Source organism: Vombatus ursinus, unplaced genomic scaffold, assembly GCF_900497805.2.
Source record: "Vombatus ursinus unplaced genomic scaffold, bare-nosed wombat genome assembly UNPS02014812.1, whole genome shotgun sequence".
Classification (NCBI taxonomy): Eukaryota; Metazoa; Chordata; class Mammalia; order Diprotodontia; family Vombatidae; genus Vombatus; species Vombatus ursinus.
Window position 1 is genome coordinate 48,817,329 of NW_020954590.1, and position 19,333 is coordinate 48,836,661.

General features: G+C 35.1%; 1 protein-coding gene across 2 annotated transcripts in view; it reads left to right on the top strand.

Moving 5' to 3' along the window:
• LOC114054092 (tyrosine-protein kinase Yes) overlaps nucleotides 1–19,333 on the top strand; it is a 99,665-nt gene that overhangs the window by 76,910 nt on the left and 3,422 nt on the right. For both annotated transcript variants that reach the window (XM_027877207.1, XM_027877206.1), the window contains exons 9-11: nucleotides 962–1,038; nucleotides 3,607–3,760; nucleotides 14,229–14,360. In XM_027877207.1, the coding sequence (XP_027733008.1) occupies nucleotides 962–1,038; nucleotides 3,607–3,760; nucleotides 14,229–14,360 (363 nt within the window). The remainder of the gene's footprint in view (nucleotides 1–961; nucleotides 1,039–3,606; nucleotides 3,761–14,228; nucleotides 14,361–19,333) is intronic.

The window sequence follows — 19,333 nt, forward strand, 5'->3', positions numbered from 1 at the left end:
CTTTAGAACCTTGTTAAGCCTTTGATAAGAATGATTAAGTATGGTTAAGGCCAGGAATGGCAAAATTTGATAGCCTCTTTCAGTCTTCATCTTTCTAGCTATCTTTATATCTTTTGATACTGTTAATTATCTATTTGTAGATATTTTCCAAATTCAATTTAATTAAACAAGAATTTAGTAAGTTCAGTTATCCTTTCCCCATTGTGGTTTTGATATATTGTGGGTCAGCATAAGAAATTAAATGGGAATTTGGGGAGGAGTTTTGCAGAAGCCACAGATGACACAGCGACTTTGACAAACGCTTAACCCAAATTTTACTCCCTAGACCACATACACTTTGATCCAGTGACACACTGGCCTTCTGGCTGATCCATGAACAAAACACTCCCATCTCTCAGCTCCAGACATATTCTCTGAATACTCAGACCCAGTTGATGTGTTAGTTAGTTTTGCTGAATTTCTTTCCTTCTCTTCTTTGTTATAAAGTGTGGTTATTTGGGTGTGGGAAGAAAAATGTATTTATTGGGACATGAAGATGATACAAAAACAAAAGATGTGAATAAAAATTACTTTAAAAAAGAAAAGTTTAAAATGTCATGTAGAATTTTTAGAATGGGGTAGGACATTAATACAAGAAAGCTGGAAAGCACTGACTTCAGTTGGAATTCTGCTAAGTGATATTTGTTGCTCTTCCTTTTTCCTCCCTTCCCATCCCTTACTTTAGGGATTGGGGGATGTGGGAGTTCCAAGATGGAGGTAACCAGGGAAGAAGGTGGGGAAAGGTAAACATTATCTTGAAGGTTTCAAGAACCTTCTTTGAAACATCTCAAGATAATATTAAAAAAAAAAATTGATACTAAAATGGTATTAAGAAGTAGGATGTTAAAGCTCAAAAATGTTATTTGTTTTGTAATTTATCCTTTTTGTTTTGCTTCTCTTTTAAAAAATGTTTCTATTATAGGAAGCTTATTAGACTTCCTTAAGGAAGGAGATGGAAAGTATTTGAAGCTACCACAGCTGGTTGATATGGCTGCGCAGGTACTTCTTTATGTATATCTATATGTATATATATCTATAAATGTCTTGAAAATACCTGAAAATTAATCCTAGAAAATGTAGTGTTTTTTATCATAGAATTGAGCAGGGAGACCATGACTATTACCTAGTCCAACTCCTTCAACTTCTGGGTAGAAACTAAGAGGGACAGCTAGGTAGCACAGTGTCTACTCTTGGAGTCAGGAAGACCTGAGTTCAAATCTGGCCTTAGACACTTGACACTTACTAGCTGTGTGACCCTGGGCAAGTCACTTAACCCCAATTGCCTAAAAGAATAAATAAAAATACATTTGAAAATTAAGGCCTAGAGAGGTTAAGTGATTTGTCTGAGGTCACATAGCTGACTAGTATCAGAACTAGGACCAGGAACCCAAGTTTTCTCTTTCCTAATCGTTTTTGCTTTCTACTACATCATTGTCTACTTAAAAAAAAAACAAACAACTAAATAATAAGGAAAGTTTTATTATTTATTTATATTTGGGGAACTGCTGTAGTTGTAAAGAAAAATTCATAAATTTTTGATACATTTTGTTTTGATACTAGAAATGCTTCCTAGCAAACACCCAAACAACATATATTTATAAAATTAATTCCCAGAGAAGATAGTTTGATTATCAGTTATTAAAAGAAAGGAAAGATGTGCCCTTTAGCTTTGGCAGTGTGGTCCTTACATTGTATTTTATCAGATTTCCCTACATCTCCATATTGAATTTATTTACATTTTGGTAGTCATATATTTTTGCCTCTACTTTCCTTGCTTATCCATGAAATTTTAATACATCCCATGGACATTAAATTTTCCTATTTTGAAATCTTTAATTTCATCAGATAAATTACAAGAAATAAGAAATCAGCGATTGCCTACAATGTATAAATTATATTGGACATCGACATTTGGACATAATCCAAAATAGTAACTTAACAAATCATAAAGAGGGCAATATAGTGTAGTGGAAATGAATGCTAGTTTTGGAGATAGAAAGCTTGAGTTCAAGGGCAAGTTTCGCAACTTAATAACTTTTTAACTTTGAACAACTCACCTAATCTTTCTGAGCCTAGAATTCTTATTTAGAATGGAGATGATAGTACCTGCCATTGAGGGTTTCTGTGAAGATCAAATGAGATTAGGTATCTGAAAGGAAATTACAATAACAATTTATGTCTCTTTTACTGCTTACAAAGCACTTTCAAACTATAGAGCAATATAACAAGCCTAAGATAGTACCATCTTATGTACTTTACTGATCTTTGATTTTTTTTGACAATGTGAATGTGGGCCTTCCCTTTACTGCTACAGATGAGAATTCCTCCAGTCAATTAACAAGCCAATTATAATTAAACACCAACTATATATGCTAAGCACTGTGGTTGGCTCTAGGGAGACAAAAATAGACTGAGGTGGTCACTTAGAATTCTTGTAGCCAAAAAATTCATCACCCTGTGACCAATCTGGTGATTAGCCCCTTTAAACTTAGCCAGGCTTATCCTTCAGTAACAGACATACAGTATGTTATGGGGCCCATGTTCAAAGTCTTTCCAGCTTGGTAAAGGGTCTGTCAGAGCTTGCACTTTGTTGGCAAATCCTTCAAGAACCCGTGGACAATCACTTCGTGATGATGCAGCAGAACAGAACTTTTATGGAGAATTATTCTGCAGTTAAGCATATGTACGTATTTTCATTTGCCTGTCTTTTGGCTTAACTGAAAAAGACTTTCTGTTTGGATGGTTTGTTATATGGAACCATAGTAATAAATTTTGAGTCGAAAATGATTGAATAACATAATCAGTGCGCATTTAGGTATGTTCCTCATCTTTGGATTTATGTGGACAAAATTGTTTTATGAGCCTGGTATCTTCATTATGTACTTGAATATATCAGGGTAACTCAAGGAATTTGATATTCATTGGTTGATGTGTTAGCTTTCTGACACATAGCCAAACCTTTAGGCATTCTGGACCCATTCCAATAGTCTTGTAATCCTTACTAGTTAAAAAATGCATGAAGCACCTTGTTTCATACACATATTCCCAGCGCAGATTAGAGCATGTGCTTGGTATGCCCCTTCCATGGATTCATGTTGGGTTGTGTGAAATCTGCAGTTCTTTGTGGTGGTGGTGATAGTTTATCTTCATTGGCAGTGCTTATGAATGTGTATGGTAATTAGATATATTAGTTTACTTAAAAGTCTTGGCCTGGAATAGACTGATGGACATTCATACCAATATTCTTTCAAATCCCTATTATCCACTCTGCTGGAATAATGCTGATATAATCAAATGACTACTAGAAATGTTAGGATCATAGAACCAATATCTTCGTAAGTTGAGAGGTGAGCCAAAACTCACCATGCCAGATCCAACTCTCGTTTTTTTATCTCAATTTTAACCTGATTTCATTATTATTAAACTGATATTTCTCCTATTATCTGTTAAAAACACATATTGACAGCAATTTGCATTTCTAACCTTGCAAAATATGTCATTTTGACAGTTATCTAACTTATATCTAAAGTAGTCTCTTAAATTGTTCTGTTTGGGTTTCTTCTCAAGATTGCTGATGGTATGGCATATATTGAAAGAATGAACTACATCCACCGAGATCTTCGAGCAGCTAACATCCTTGTAGGAGATAATCTTGTCTGTAAAATAGCAGATTTTGGATTAGCAAGGCTAATTGAAGACAATGAATACACTGCAAGGCAAGGTAAAACTTTTTTTGTTGTTCTTCAGTCACATCAACTCTTCATGATGCCATATGGAGTTTTCTTGACAAAGATACTAGAGTGGTTTGCCATTTCTTTCTCCAGCTCATTTTACAGATGAGGAACTGAAGCAAACAGCAGGGTTAAGTGACTTGCCCAAGGTCACACAGTTATTAAGTGTCTGAAGCCACATTTGAACTCAGGTCTCCCTGACTCCAGGCCCAGCACTCATCCACTGAGATATCTAGCTGCCTAAAGATAAAATATTTAGTAAATGTTTACCTTATTTTAGAATGATTTTATATTGAATGTGCAAGCAAAATACAGGTAGAAGTGATTTGTGTAGCAAAGATATTTCTATGGAGCAGTTATCTTTAAAGTCATGAGTGACCTCTCTTAAAGTTTTTTTATTGATTTCTTTTTTTTAATTTTACCTAAACATCCATCTGATTTACCCCACCTTTTCTCTCCCAGAGAAGTGTCTTTTATAACAAAGAATTACTTTTTTTTCCTGAACTTAAAGAAATAAAACAAACATTCCATAGCAAAGTAGAATAGGGAAAAAAAAGATGGCACATGAAATTGCAAATCTGTTATTGCTTTTCCTTTTAAATATGTAATAAAATTATGTAACTTTTCCCCCTCCTTTCCCACCCATCCTGCCCTAAAGATGGCTACCATTAGACACAGATACGTATGTAAATGTAAAGTGAGAATTACCTTTCATGAATAAGAGGAAAGAGAGGAAAAAAATTGACAAAACATAATTAAATCCTGAAAGTCTGACATTTTATGCTGTGTTCCACACCCATGAACCCATGAACATCCACTGCTGCAGCCCTCCTACTACCCTTCAGTTCTGCAGAAGAATGGGAATTGTTTATTTATATATCTCTTTTTGGGGGCTAATTTTGTTCTTTGTAATTTTGCAACTTTTATTTTCTGTATTCATCATTCATCATTTCTGTTGGATTTTTTTAAAAATAAATTTAAAGATATCTTTTGTTTTTACATTGCTTAAATTTCTCCTATATTTCTTCTTCCTTCCTCTCCCAGAAAGCATAAAGAATTTTTTTTAAAGTGGGAGGAAGAGAAAAAAGTAAGCCGAACTGATTAATACATTTTTAAAATCTGAAAGAAAAAAATGTGTGTGTGTGTGTGTGTGTGTGTGTGTGTGTAAGGTCCCATACCTGTGGATCTCTTCCCTGAAAAGGAATCAGGAGGGGGTGTCTTCTCATATCTCTTTTTTGGAGTCATGTTGTTCTTTGTAACCTTGCAACACTAATTTTCTTTATTTTTTTTAATAAGTATTTCTTTATCTTATGTTTTTTGTATCACCAATAGTTCCCTTAGTATCTCTTCACCTCTGAATTCCCAGAAAAGCCACCCCTTATTTAAAAAATGAAATTTTTAAAGATAAAAAAAAGATGAGGAAAAAATCAGCAAAATTGATAAATTTCAGAAATCACAACAAAGGTCTCTATAGACGTATGAAGGTGGGAATATCATCCTATATCTCTTCTTTAGTTCAGTGATTGCTGTTTCTAATTTTGTAACATCTGCTTTTGATTTTTTAATTTGTTCTTAATATTTAATTTGTTGTCATTGTGTATATTATTTTCATGGCTCTGCATATTTCAGTCTGCATCATTTGATGTAGATATTTTTCTGCATTCATCATTTTTTATAATGCCGTAATATTCCATTACATTTCAAGCACCACAGTTTATTTAGCCATTCCACAATCAGTAGCATCTACTTTGTTTTCAATTCTTTATTACAAAAAGTGCTGTTATATGGGGGCAGCTGGTGGCGCAGTGGATAAGCTCTGGTCTTGGAGTCCGGAGGACCTGAGTTCAAATTCAGCCTCAGACACATGACATTAGCTGTGTGACGCTGGGCAAGTCACTTAACCCCGATTGCCTCACCAGCAGGTCAAAAAAAAAAAAGTGCTGTTATAAATATTTTTGTTTCTGTGGAGGCTTTCTTCTTATCAGTGCTCTCCTTGGGGTATAAACCTAGTAGTAGAATCTCTGAGTCACAGAGTATGGACATTTTATTTATTTTATTCGCATAATTCAAAATTCCTCTCCAAAATGGTTGTACTGATTCACAACTCCACCAACAAGGAACCAGTGTGCCTGTCTTCCCACACCCCCTCCACGCCATTGGCTGTTATTATTGGTCATCTTTGCCAGTTTGTAGAGTATGAGGTAAAACCTCAAGAGTTGTTGTCATTTGCATGTCTATTATTAGAGGGTATTTTCATGTGATTGTTAAGTGTTTGCATTTCTTCTTTTGAAACTGTTCACGTCCTTTGACTATCTTTTAAGGAATGGTTTTGGGCATATACACATATATACATGTATTGACATATATGTTAATGTGTTAATTGTTTATATCTCTTAGATTCTAAACCCTTATCAGAGAAATTTGATACAAAGATTTTTTTTCCCATTTCCCAAAGGAAGCTTCCTTTCTTTTCCTAAGTGCCTTAATATTATTTGTACAGAAACTTTTTAGTTTTGTGTAATATTTTGGGGGGCAGCTAGGTGGCACAGTGGATAGAGCACTGGCCCAGAAGTCAGGAGGACCTGAGTTCAAATCCAGCCTCAGACCAAACACTTGACACTAGGTGTGTGACCCTGGGCAAGTAACTTCACCCCAGTTGCCTTTAAAAAAAAAAAAATTACTTATTTTTTTTTCTTTTGTAATTTCCTCTGTCCATTGTTTGGTTAAGAATGAATCTCTTACCTATAACTATGAAAGGTATTTGATCTGCTTCTTTTCTGATTTTTTTTCATGTTATGACATTTAATTTTTAGGTCATATATTCATTTAGAATATATTGAGTAATATGTTGTAAGGTATTGCTCTAAGCCTTATTTCTGCCAGACTGCTTTCTAGTTTTCCCAGCAATTTTTCCTAGGTAATTAATGTTTTCTAGTTTATTGAACACTGGTTTATTGAGTCTATTACTCTCTCTCTTTTTTTTTTAAACCAGTACAAGATGGTTTTGATGATTGCTGTTCTATAACAGGGCTTCTTAAACTTTTTCCACCCACGACCCCTTTTTGCCCAAGAAATTTTTGTGCAACCCTGGGTATGTAGGTATATAAAATAGGCGTACAGATCAAACATTTACTGTTAATATATCATAAAGAAATTTATTTTAAAATAATTCCTTGGTGTACTATAATTTTGCCATTTATTAAACAAAAAAGCAAATTTGCATGCAAATGAGATTGGATATACTTGTTTATTTTTACATAAAGAATTAAGTCTTGGCAGAATATTTGATATTGCAGGACATAGGACATCTTCAATGTTTTTCAGAGTCGATCAATATTTTGATTTATAATTGTCAATGCTGAGAATGCTACTTTGCATAAATACATACTAAAAATGGCAGAGGTATGGTTAGGGCCATTTCAGAAATTGTTGGAAATTCTGCCCTATTCCCAAACTGCAGTTCATTTAACGATTTTGTATGTACAGTAAAAACACTGAAATCCATAACGTACAATAGACTTGAATCTGAGCCAGTGTGATTCTGGCCGCGTTCCTTGGCATTGCAGGGCATCTCAGTGCAAAGTGCACATTATGTTTTTAGAACCAAGGCTGCAGTGAAGTTGTGCGATGCAACATGGGCAAGTGGTGCCAGAAACACCTCAGATTCATTACATGTTTGATTTTGAATTAATTTTTGGTCGTTGTGCGTTCAGAAACCTTTTACTGTTGCCAGATTTTTCGCGACCCCCACATTCATTTATGTCATGATCCACAGTTTAAGAAGCATTGTTCTATAATATAGTTTGAGGCCTAGAAATACTATTTCTTCTCTTCCCCCTTTTATACCTGTCTCTTTTCACTATTTTCCTTGGTAGTCCATATCTTTTGTTTTTCCAAATTAATTTTGTTATTTTATCAGAGTTCTGTAAATTATACTTTTCATATTTTGATTGATATAGCATTAAAATTGTAAATTAACTTTAGTGTCATCATTTGTATATTGGCACAGCTCAATAATAAGCACCAAATAGCCCTCTGTTGAATCTCTACAAGTATTTTATGTTTTGGTAGATAGATTCCCCAAATATTTAGTGCATTTTATAGTTATTTGGAATGAAATTTTCTTTTCTGTTATTGCCTTTCAAACTTTGTTAGTATTATATGGAAATGCTTTTGAGTTTTGAGTTTATATAGTAGCATGTCACTTTGCTGAAGCTCTTGTCTCAATTATTAACTTTCATGATTCCTTAGGTTTTTTTTAAGCAAATCTTTATATCACCAATAGATAAGAATAGTTTTATCTCCTTTTTACCTATCTCTATACTTTTAATTCCTATCTTTTGTCTTAGTGCTATTGGTAGTATTTCCAGAACCATATCAAATAATAGTGAGGAGAGTGGTGGGTATTCTTGCATTTACTCCTGTATTTATTGACAAAGGTTTAGTGTATTGCCATTGCATATGATGTTGCTTTGGTTTTTGGATTAGATACTTTTTATGATATTAAAGAAGTTTCTTTGTGCTTATTCTTTGTCAGGGTTTTTTTTGTTCTTTGGTTTGTTTGCGGTTTTTTTTTTTGGTTTTTGGGTTTGTTTGGGTTTTTTTGCACAAATGAGTGTTACACTATGTCAAATGCTTTTTCTTTATCTGAGATAATTGTCTGGTTTTGGAAGTTTTTGTTTTTAAATAGGTCAAGTATGTTATTTGTTTCCCTAAAGTTGAAACATCCTTGCATCCATGTAAATTCAGCTTGGTTATAATGAATGATTTTTTGGATGGATTGTTATAGTTTAACATAATTTTATTTAAAATTTTTGTGTCAGTATTCATTAATGGTATTGGTCTGTACTTTTGGTGAATCCAAAAAAAACAGGTGTTGTCATCATGCTTTCTGAGGAAGCAAAAATAAAAATTCACAACATAAAAAGAGATAAAGAAACTGCATTACACTGAAAGGAATCATGGGCAAAAAACCAGTATCATTGTTAAACTTAAATGCTCCAAATACCTTAGCATCTAATCTAAATTGGCAGGATATTTTGTTCCTCTTAGTTGTGGACAAATTTAACAAAGATAAACAAAAGGGAAAATAAAAGGTCAGCAAATTGCTGGAGAAATTAGAGCTAAAAAAAATTAGTTTTTTTCTAAATGATGCTGCTAAAGAACATACATATTTGTCATAGAACTTTTACAAAAATCAGCTGTGTATTCAGACACAGAGATATTGCAAACATGTAAAAATAATAAATACTTTCTTATAGACCGTAAGGCAATAAAAGTAGTAGTCATTTCAGGGACCACAAACAAAAGTGGTTCAGTCATTTTTCAGTCGTGTCTGACTCTTGGTGACCCCATTTGACGTATTCTTTGCAAAGATACTGGAGCTTGCCATTTCCTTCTCCAGCTCATTTTACAGAAGAAGAAACTGGGGCCAACAGAGTTAAGTGACTTGCCCAGGGTCACATAGCTAGTAAGTGTTTGAGGCCAGATTTAAACTCAAGAAGATGAGTCTTTCTGACTCCAGGCTAGGCCCTCTATCCGATGCACCACCTATAGCTATCCATGAAGAATTGGACATGACTGAAAAACAACTGAACAAAAGACACAGAACCAAATGAAGACTTAACAATGAAATCCTAAATAATAAGTGAATCAAAGAACAAATAGAAACAATAATTATGTGAATAAAAATTATAGTGGTGAAAAACATAGAATTTCTGGGATACAACTAAAGCACTCCTCTGGGGAAATTAATACCCCTAAAAACACACAAAAAAATTGAAAAGTAAGGGATCAATCAAATGAAAGCACATTTTTTAAAATTAGAAAATCAGCACAAAAGAGGACATAGTAAAAATTCAAGGAGAAATAGATAAACCAGAAACAAATAAAAAAAAACAATAGAAATGATAAACTCACTATGTCCAAAATAAACTTGTCATCTTTCCCCCTAAACCTCTACCACCTACCCACCAACTTCCCTATTACTGTAGAAAGCAACACCATCCTCCAAGTACTTCACAACCTAGGAGTCATCCTGTATTCTTCACTGTCTCTCATTCTTCTCCCCCCCCCCCCCCCCCTGCTGCCCCACACCCAACCTTATCCAAGTTGTGGCCAATGCCTGCCAATTTCACCTTTGCCATATCTCTCAAATATACCCCTTCTCTCTTCTGACACTGCCCCTACTCTGGTTCAGGCACTTATTGCTTCACACCTTGATTATTGTAATTGCCTGCTGGTGGGTCTGTCTGACTCAAGTCTTTCCCCATGCCAATCTATCCTCCCTCCATTCAGCCACTAAAGTGATTTTCCTAAATCACAGGTCTGTTCATTTCACACCTCCTACTCAGTAAACTCCAGTGGCTTCTTGTTGCCTCTAGGATTAAATACAAAGTTCTCTGCTTGGCATTCAAAACCCTGCAAGACCTAGCCCCTTCCTACTTTTCTAGTCTTCTTATGACTTACTCCCTGCCATGAATTCTTCAGGCCAGTGACACTGGTCTCCTGGCTGTTCCAGGAATAAGATACTCATCTCTTGGCATTTTCTGTAGTTTATCTAAAATGTTCTCCCTCCTCTGCCCTGACTACTTGGCTTCCTTTAAGTCCCAACTTAAATACTCCTTTCTGAAGGAAGCCTCCCTACCCCCTCTTAATTCCAATGCTTTCCCTCTTTTAATGATTTCCTTTTAATCCTGTATATAGCTTGTTTTGTATATATTTGTTTGCATGTTGCCTCCCCCATTAGATTTTAGCTCTTTGAGGGCAGGGGTTGTCTTTTGCCTCTTTTTGTATCCCTAGCACTTAGCATGGTACCTGGCACATACATAGCAGGCACTTAATAAATGTTGAGTGATTAAGATTGATGAATAAAACTAAAAACTAGTTCTCTGAAATGACTAATGAAATTGATAAATCTTTAAGTAACCTGATTAATAGAGGACAGAACACATCAAACATATCTGTCATGACAGTCATGACAAACCCCAGTTGATTCTTTTATTTTAAAGATAAGGAAAACAGACTAAGAGAAGTTTGGTGACTGAATATACCCCCTTCTCTCTTCTGACACATAGCTATTGTGTCTGAGGCATGATTTGAATCCACAATTTGCTAATTCTTCATCTCAGGGTTCTGTTTACTATACCATGTTGGCTCCTTAACCTGAAAGGTCTGAGGTTGACACTAGGTTTCAAGCCTGGGTGACTAGGAAAATGGTAATCCCCTTGAAAACAGTAGGGAAGTTCAGAAAAGGGGAGGGTGTGGAAGGAAAACTAATGAATTTCACTTTGGACATGTTGAATTTAAGATGTCTCCTGAGCATCCAGTTCAAAAATATCTGAAAGGCATTTGGAGGTGCAAATCTGGAGATCAGTGTTTAGATGGTAATTGAATACATCTGAGCTGATGAGATCACCAAATGAAATAATATGGAGCAAAGATGGTCAGACTACAGCCTGGGGGTGATTGGCCCTCTTGTTTTTATACTCCAGAGAGTTCAGAATGGTTTTTATACTTTTAAGTAAAGTTTTTTGTATTTAATTCAATGCAACATTTATTATTAGCTTGCCAGCCAGACCTGGCCAGATTTGGCCCCCAATCCATAGTTTACTGACATCTGGCATAAAAAGAGAAGAAAAGAAATCAGAACCCTGTGGGACACCCATTGTTAGCATGTGTGGTCTAGATGAAGATCCAGCAAAGGAGACTGAGAAGGAGTCAGTATTGTTAGGAGGGAAGCCAAGAGAATAGTGTCATGAAAACCTAAAGAGAAGGGGATATTTGAGATTAAAGAGGCTGCTGAGAGGTCAGGATGGATGAGGATTAGGAGAAGGCCATTGGATGTGGTAATTGAGAAGTCATTTAGTAACTTTGGAGAGAACAGTTTTGGTTGAATGATGAATTCAGAAGCCAGACTGAACAAAGTGAGAAGGAAAGTGGAAGCATTAATTCTTGATGGTCTTCTCAAGGAATTTAACCACAGAAGAGAGGAGAGAGAGAGAATGATAGTGAGATGGATGCATCAAGTGAAAGTTTTTTGAGGATGGAAGATATATGAACATTTGTAGGTAACAGAGAAAAATCAGTAGGCAGTAAAAGACTGAAGATAAGTGAGAACGTGGTGTTGATAGAGGTGGCAGTCTGTTGGAGAAGATGGAATGGAATGGGATCATTTGTGCATGTAGAGGGATTTTAACTTATACAATATTTATTAAGCTTTATGTATTATTTCTTAGAGGAAGTCAGATGGCATAATGGATTGAGTGGCAGACCCTAGTTTGAATCTTGCTTCTGTCACTAACAGATGTGATCCTGAGCAAATCTTAGCCTCTGTTTCCCCATTTATAAAATGAGGATAATGATAGTACCTACCTCACGGGCTTATTATGAGCATCAAATGAAACAATAAGTATAAAAGGCTTTTCAAGCCTTAAAGTTCTATGTAAATGTTGTAATTATTATTTTAAGTTACCACATGCAGTGCACAGTGTTAGTTGTTGGAGGGGTTGTCCTCATGTAGCTTGTATCTGATAGGAGTTTATGATACATATACATGTGATAAGTATAGGAGGAAGGTTAATCACAAATGCTGCTGGACTGTGGAGGAAAGGGAATTGTTACTGACTGGGATAATTAGGGAAGAATATACAGTGGAGATGGCATTGGAGCTGATTCTTAATGGATTGATGGGATTTCAACAGGTAATTTGGGGGAAAGGCATTCCACAATTAGGAGGCAACATGAGTAAAAACATTGGAGGTAGGATGGCATGGAATGTATACTGGGAATGGAGAATGACCCACTTTAGCTATGGCCTAATTTAGTGCATATGGAAAATATTAATATGAAATGCAGCTGAAAAGGTAGAGTGGTGACTGATTGTAGATGGTCTTTAATGTCCAAGTAAGGGTCTTCAACTTTATTCAGCTAACAATATAGTGCTAATGAAAGATTTTTTTTTAAAATAAAAGCTTAATTATTGCAAGCATATAATTAACAGAAGTGGGACTCAGATTTGATTCAGAAAACAGGGTAATAGTGCTCATTATCTTCTTTATCCCCTCCGAACCCTCAACTCCTGCATAATCAAAATTTTTTAAAATGTATTTCAGTTTAATTCTATTTTTTTTTCAATTAACCCAAACCTATTTTCTCTCCCACGTCCTCCCTTTGAAAAACAAAGAAAAACAAAACCGTTGTAATAAATATACATAGTCAAGGAAACAAATCCTGCAATGATCATGTCTACATATGTGTATCTCACAAAATATATGTCTCAATCTGCTTCTTCTATCTATCACCTCATCAAGAGGTGGGTAGCATGTTTCATCCTGAATCCTTTGGAATCAAGTTGGTGTTTATTATGTTAAACAGAGTCCATGGTCTTTCAAAGTTTTTTCTTTACATTGTTGTTACTATATAAATTCTTCTATTTTGCTCACTTTAGTTTGCATTGATTTGTACGCATTCATTCCCAAATTTCTCTGAAAATGTCCCCTTCATAATTTCTTACAGTTTAGTAGTATTACATTCATATACCAAAATTTATTTAGCCACATTGCCACCACAAAGGGAACTGTAATAAATATTTTTTGTGGGTAGGGGTTCATTTCTCCTGTCTTTAATCTCAGAGGTGTAGCCTAGAAGTAATATTTCTGGGTCAAAGACCATGCACATTTGATAACTTTCTGGGCTTAGTTCCAGATTGCTTCATTTTAAGAGGGCACACAGCCAGGCAATCATCTCTTCATTTCTTACCAACCTGCATTCATCTGGCCTTCTCCATCATTGCCCCTGCTGCCCTCTCTTTCCAGTTTCCTTGTTTGTGTTATCTTCCTTATTAGAATGTAAGCTCCTTGAGGGTACAGTCTTTTGTGTACATAAGCACTTTTTTAAAAAATGCAAACTCCTTAGCATGGCATTTGGGGCCTCTCCACATACTCCCAAATGACTTTTCTAGGCTTAATCTCCTTCTATTCCCATAAATATGTCCTGTGCATTAGCAAAATTGAAGCTCTTGCCATTCCCAAACCAAGCTCTTCCCTCCTCTGGACATTTATTTATGCAATTAACCACTTTATTTACCTAACCAACTCTCCACCACTGGCCTATCTTTCTGAGTTCAACTCAGTTGTTAATTCCTTTCTGAAGTATTTCCTGGTCACATTCATTACAAGTAATTCTCTTCTTTCAATTTATTGAAGCATTTATAGCACCCTTGTGGAATTGATCACAATACTTTGTATGATAGTTATTTGTGTGCATTTTTTATTTCCCAGGCTAGATTGTGAATTCCTTGAGGGTGAGGATTCTGTCTTTGTATCCTTTTGAATATATAATACATTGTGTTACACATAACAATAATTAATAAATATTTGTTGAATTAATGTCTTCTTTTTGTACAAATATATAACAATATCTGCTTATTAATTTTAAGTAAGATTTTATTCATTTTAGGTGCCAAATTTCCAATCAAGTGGACAGCTCCTGAAGCTGCATTATATGGCCGTTTTACAATTAAATCCGATGTTTGGTCATTTGGAATTCTGCAGACGGAGCTTGTAACAAAAGGCAGAGTGCCATATCCAGGTAAGCATGCTTTTAAAGTCTTGGTTGTTCCATAATTATTATTGCTGTGCAGATATATAATTAAAGTTAACAGAAACTAAATTTAGGTGTTGCTTGTATTTTTATTATATACTGTATCCCTTTAGGGAATTTCCATACCAGGAATTTCACACCGGTGAAATCCTAGTACTAAACAAAATGTCAGATGAGACTGATCAGTCTTTAAGTCCTCTGACAGTTAAGACCCTTTACAACCTGGCCATTACTCAACTTCACATACTCTGTGATCCAGTCAAACTGGTCTCCTTGTTGTTCACACACATTTCTTTTCCCATGTCCATGCCTTTGCACAGGCTATCTTCTGTATCTGGAATGCAGTCCTTTTTCATCTATTTCTCTCCTCTTATTAGTTCCCTTCAGAACTTCTACTAATTACCCTAGTTATGCCTCCCACCCCAAAATTGCCTTTATTTATTTATTTTATTTTATTTTATTTATATATATTTTGTATAGACTTATATGTGTACTACATGTTATCCTTCTCCAGTAGGTGCTTAATAAATGCTTGTTCATTTGATTGCTTGAGTTTTCTTTTCTCTTGGAAAACTTCATTCACATGCTATATTTTCAAAAACTTGATAGTGACTAATGAAAGAAAAAACAAGTCTGTTCTCCTCTGAACAAAGGCAACAGGTGAAACTCTATAATGTTACTGCAGAAGAACTGAAAGAACTAAATACTAAGTAAAGGCAGTGTTTCAGAGTGACTAACATCCCTTTTCTACTTTCTCTTCATCCCTTACCCAAACTCCTGGTCCCTGATAAATGTTTCCTCATCTATAGAGATATCTTTTCTCTTTTGTCTTCCTGTTTTACCTCCCCAGAGAAACGTGATTTTTCTGCTTCCACATCTTTTCCATAATATCTCTTACCCGTTTCAGCATCTAATCAACTCCTTTATCATCTCTTCTGTTTGTATGTTTTTAATCTAGTATACCCTTTCTGTGCTCCATCTAACAATAAATGAAGGGAAAAGAAAGAAAAGGGAGAAAGGCATAAGCATTTATTTATATCTCTTTATATATTTATATAGCACCAACTATATACGTACCACTATGCTAAACACTTGTACAACCTTGAGAGGTAGGGGCTATTATTATCCCTGTTTTATAATAGGGGAAACTGAGGCAAACAGAGGTTAAGTGACTTGTCCATTGTCTCACAGCTAGTCAAGTATCTGAAACCAGATTCAAAGTCAGGCCTTCTTGATGCTAATCCTAATACTCTCATTGGATTTACATATAATTTAGCTGTTCGGTACTCTACCATCCCCTTCCATGAAATGAAAAATGCTATAAAATTTTACCAAGATTCTAAGTGACATTTGTCATTTTTCAAAACAGAGCCCCATACAGTCTCAGGTCTTATTAGATGCCTTCTTCTTTTTCAACTTAAAGAGTGATTCTTATTGCTTTAGTTTCAACATTGAATTAGAAAATGCCACTAGCAAAACATAACAGTTCTGTCAATAGCATATTGACTAAGAGAAAATCTCAAAAGTTAGGTCTATTTTATCCAAGTATTTATGTGAAGTTACAAAAAGATAAGTGTATATCAGACATGCCTAGCAAGTAACCAGAAAACTCTCACACTCCTCTTTGCTAATTAAAATTTAATAGTCTCATGAAGTAACTGGATTAATTTTTAAATCCCTGTTCCTACTCTGTTGCCTTATCATGGTTAGGAGATGATCTGGTTTCTCAAAGATATGCTAATGGAGTGAACAAGCTTTGGCTGGTCCAGTTACACTGCAGAATCTTCAAATACAGTATCTATTGTATTTGAATCTGGGTCTGTTGGTCACAGAATGACAAATTTTAGTTACAACACCTCTTAAAGATTATCTACTGAGTTACAAAGCTGTGGGATCTTTTTCTGTAGAGGGAATATCCACACCAACAAAATACAGATCCTTGAAGTATCCTGTTACACACTTTCAATAATCACACAAATGCCAGTAAACTATATAAATGGTTAAACACTGGGACACTTGCCCTATTAGTTGATAAAGTTACTGTGCATGTCTACTTCATGGGTTGCCAATTTTTAAGGAATTAGACTGTAATAAATTATCTTTAGTAAGAAAATTTTAATAAATAATTTTGTCTTTGATATTTAACATCCTAGAAGTCCTTTAAATAAGTAAAGTAGAGCCATTAAGATAATACCCATAGAAATATTTTAAAGTAAAGGTTCATATGCTTTCTGAGCCTAGTATTTAAAGGAAATCATTATTTTAGATAATAGGTAAAGATTGCAAGAACTTGTTGAAGTATTTTAAAATTTTGCGATGGGATTTTAAGTATAGATATCGTATCCTATAGCTTTCTTATTTATAACTAAAAGAAAACAAGTTAATTTCTATTCAGAAAAGAGGATAATGGGATCTTATTTTGAAGTCAATAAGGCCTACAGCATTCCACAAAATCGTTTGTCCTAACTTTGCTTAAAGACATGCCCTGAAAAGGAACTCACTGCCCCCAAGGCAGCCGATCTTATTCATGTTTTTCCTAGTTAGATAATTATACTTTTAGAAGATAATTATTTTAAAACCTGGGAGTTTGAAAAATGACTTGAGAGAAATGGGAAATAAGAAGTGATAAACTTTTTAAAAAGGTGATAGACTCAATCTACAGAATGAAACATTCAATTTTGAACATGACTAAACGAAATTGTTTTGCTTAACTATGCGTATTTGGTATGGGGTTTTCTTTTTCAGTGGGAAAGGTAGGCAGGAGAAAAAATAAGTGTTTGTTAACTGAAAGAAAAAATTAATTAAAAATTAAATTTTGAAAAATGGAAAGTAATAGTGCTTCATATTTTAAAACGCTAAACATTTGGTCATTTTAAACAATTTTATTTCAGCTATATAAATTCTACCCCTCTACTAAAATCCTGATCTGGTGCTTTGTCATGGCATTGAGGTGACCCTGAACTGTTAAAATGCTGTGCCACTAAGAATAGGGCAGCTAGGTAGTATAGTGGATGGAATATTGGGCCTGGAATCAGGAAGATTCATCTTCCTGAGCTCAAATCTGTCCTCTGACACTTAATAGCTGTATGATCCTGGGCAAGTCACTTACCACTGTTAGCCTCAGTTTCCTCATCTGTAAAATGAGCTGGAGAAGACCATTCCAGTATCTTTGCCAAGAAAACCCCAGATGGGGTCATGAAGAGTTAGACATGACTGAAACAACTGAACAACAACAATATGCCAGTTGCCAGTGAGAAATATAAACTCCGGAATATCCTACAAAACCAAAGTGTATAAGCAAGATGACTTATTCTTTTGTCTAAGGACCAACCTAACTAAGTATAGAAAGTTAAGTCACTAAAAAGTTAGTTATCCAATGATGGCTCATGAAACTCTGTACTAAGACGTAGAGGAGTCATAATCTGTTTTTATCTCTGTAGGAAGTATCCCCTGAAGTATTTCAGTATACGTTTGTTTTCTGGTAGAGGTAATAGTATATTATAAGTAATGGCACTTGTGATAAAAATCAATCAGTTAATGGGACAAGCCAACTTTAATCAAACTCATGGCCCTTGAGATCTTTTAGTGTTATGTTTTTAAAATCATGATTGAAAAAAAATGGGCTGCCTTGGAAGAATAATGGGTTTCCTCTCATAGACTATCATCTCAGTTGAGGGATAGATATGGATAAGATTCATGGTTCTGGTGGGATTTGGATTAGAGGATCTCATGAGTTGGAGGGGAGGACAAAAACAAGCATTTATTAAGCACCTGCTGTAGCTAGGCACTGTGCTAAATGTTTTTACAAATATTATCTCATTTGATAGAATATTTTGTTGTTTGTCCTTCATTCTGGAAGAGAACTGGTGACATCAGGAGGGTGATGTCTTGACTTGCAAGTGAATTGGATTTAAGTGAGGCAGGGCTGTGCAAAGTCTTCAGCCTTACTCTATCCTCCAGTGTCATCTGAGTCCAATGGCAAGACATAAGTCAGATCGACTGGAGATGACCCTAGATGCAGTGGGAGATCTTGGCCTTTTTAAGCTAAGGTCTTTCCCAGATCTCACTTTGTCTGAGGCAACACTCATTCAGTGATTTAAGGCTAGGTAAGAAAGGAAGCAAAAGATGGCCTAGTTTGCTTACTCAAAAAAAAATCAAACTGGGAGGTGAAGACTCTCAGGGTTTCTGGCCAGAACAGAAACAGTTGCTCTGAGCCATCAAAACCCAATGACCAAGGGAGGTTTGGGCTGGGACCTGTTATTAGCCAGTTTGTAGAGCTGGAGTGATTTAGGTTTAAGGCATGGTCTGATAGTTCCATTTGAATCTGAATGGGTTTTATCAACACCTGGTTTTCCAGAGCTCCATTTCTAGAAATCATAAATGAAATTATATGAAACAGAATAGTTAATTGTCCCAGTTTTTAAAAAGTGATAGAATAAATAAGTGGGAAAGAGAAAAGAAAAAATCTATCCCCTAAACTCCAAGATATCTTGTGATGTTTCAACAATCAAAATAGTACTTAGCCCTAGTATGAACCTTTAGAATATTGGCTTCCTAAAAAAAATACTTAGCAACATTCCACCTGCCTTAATTCTATGTGATGCCTTAAATTTAAATTAGCAGAAAAATTAGAATATTAGTCATCATTTCTTGAAATTGGAATCATTAAGAGATGCAGCAGAATTTCATTAAATAAATGTAATTTTCATGTTTATGTACTAGTGTTTGATGTTCAGCCATTTCAGTTGTGTCTGACTCTTTGTGACCCCATTTGGGGTATTCTTGACAAAGCTACTGGAGTGGTTTGGCATTTCCTTCTCTAGCTTATTTTACAGATAAGAAAACTGAGGCAAATAGGGTGAAGTGACTTGCCCAAGGTTACACAGCTACTAAGTGTCTGAGGCCAGATTTGAGCTCATAAAGAGGAGTTTTTCTGATTCCAGGCCTAGCATTCTATCTAC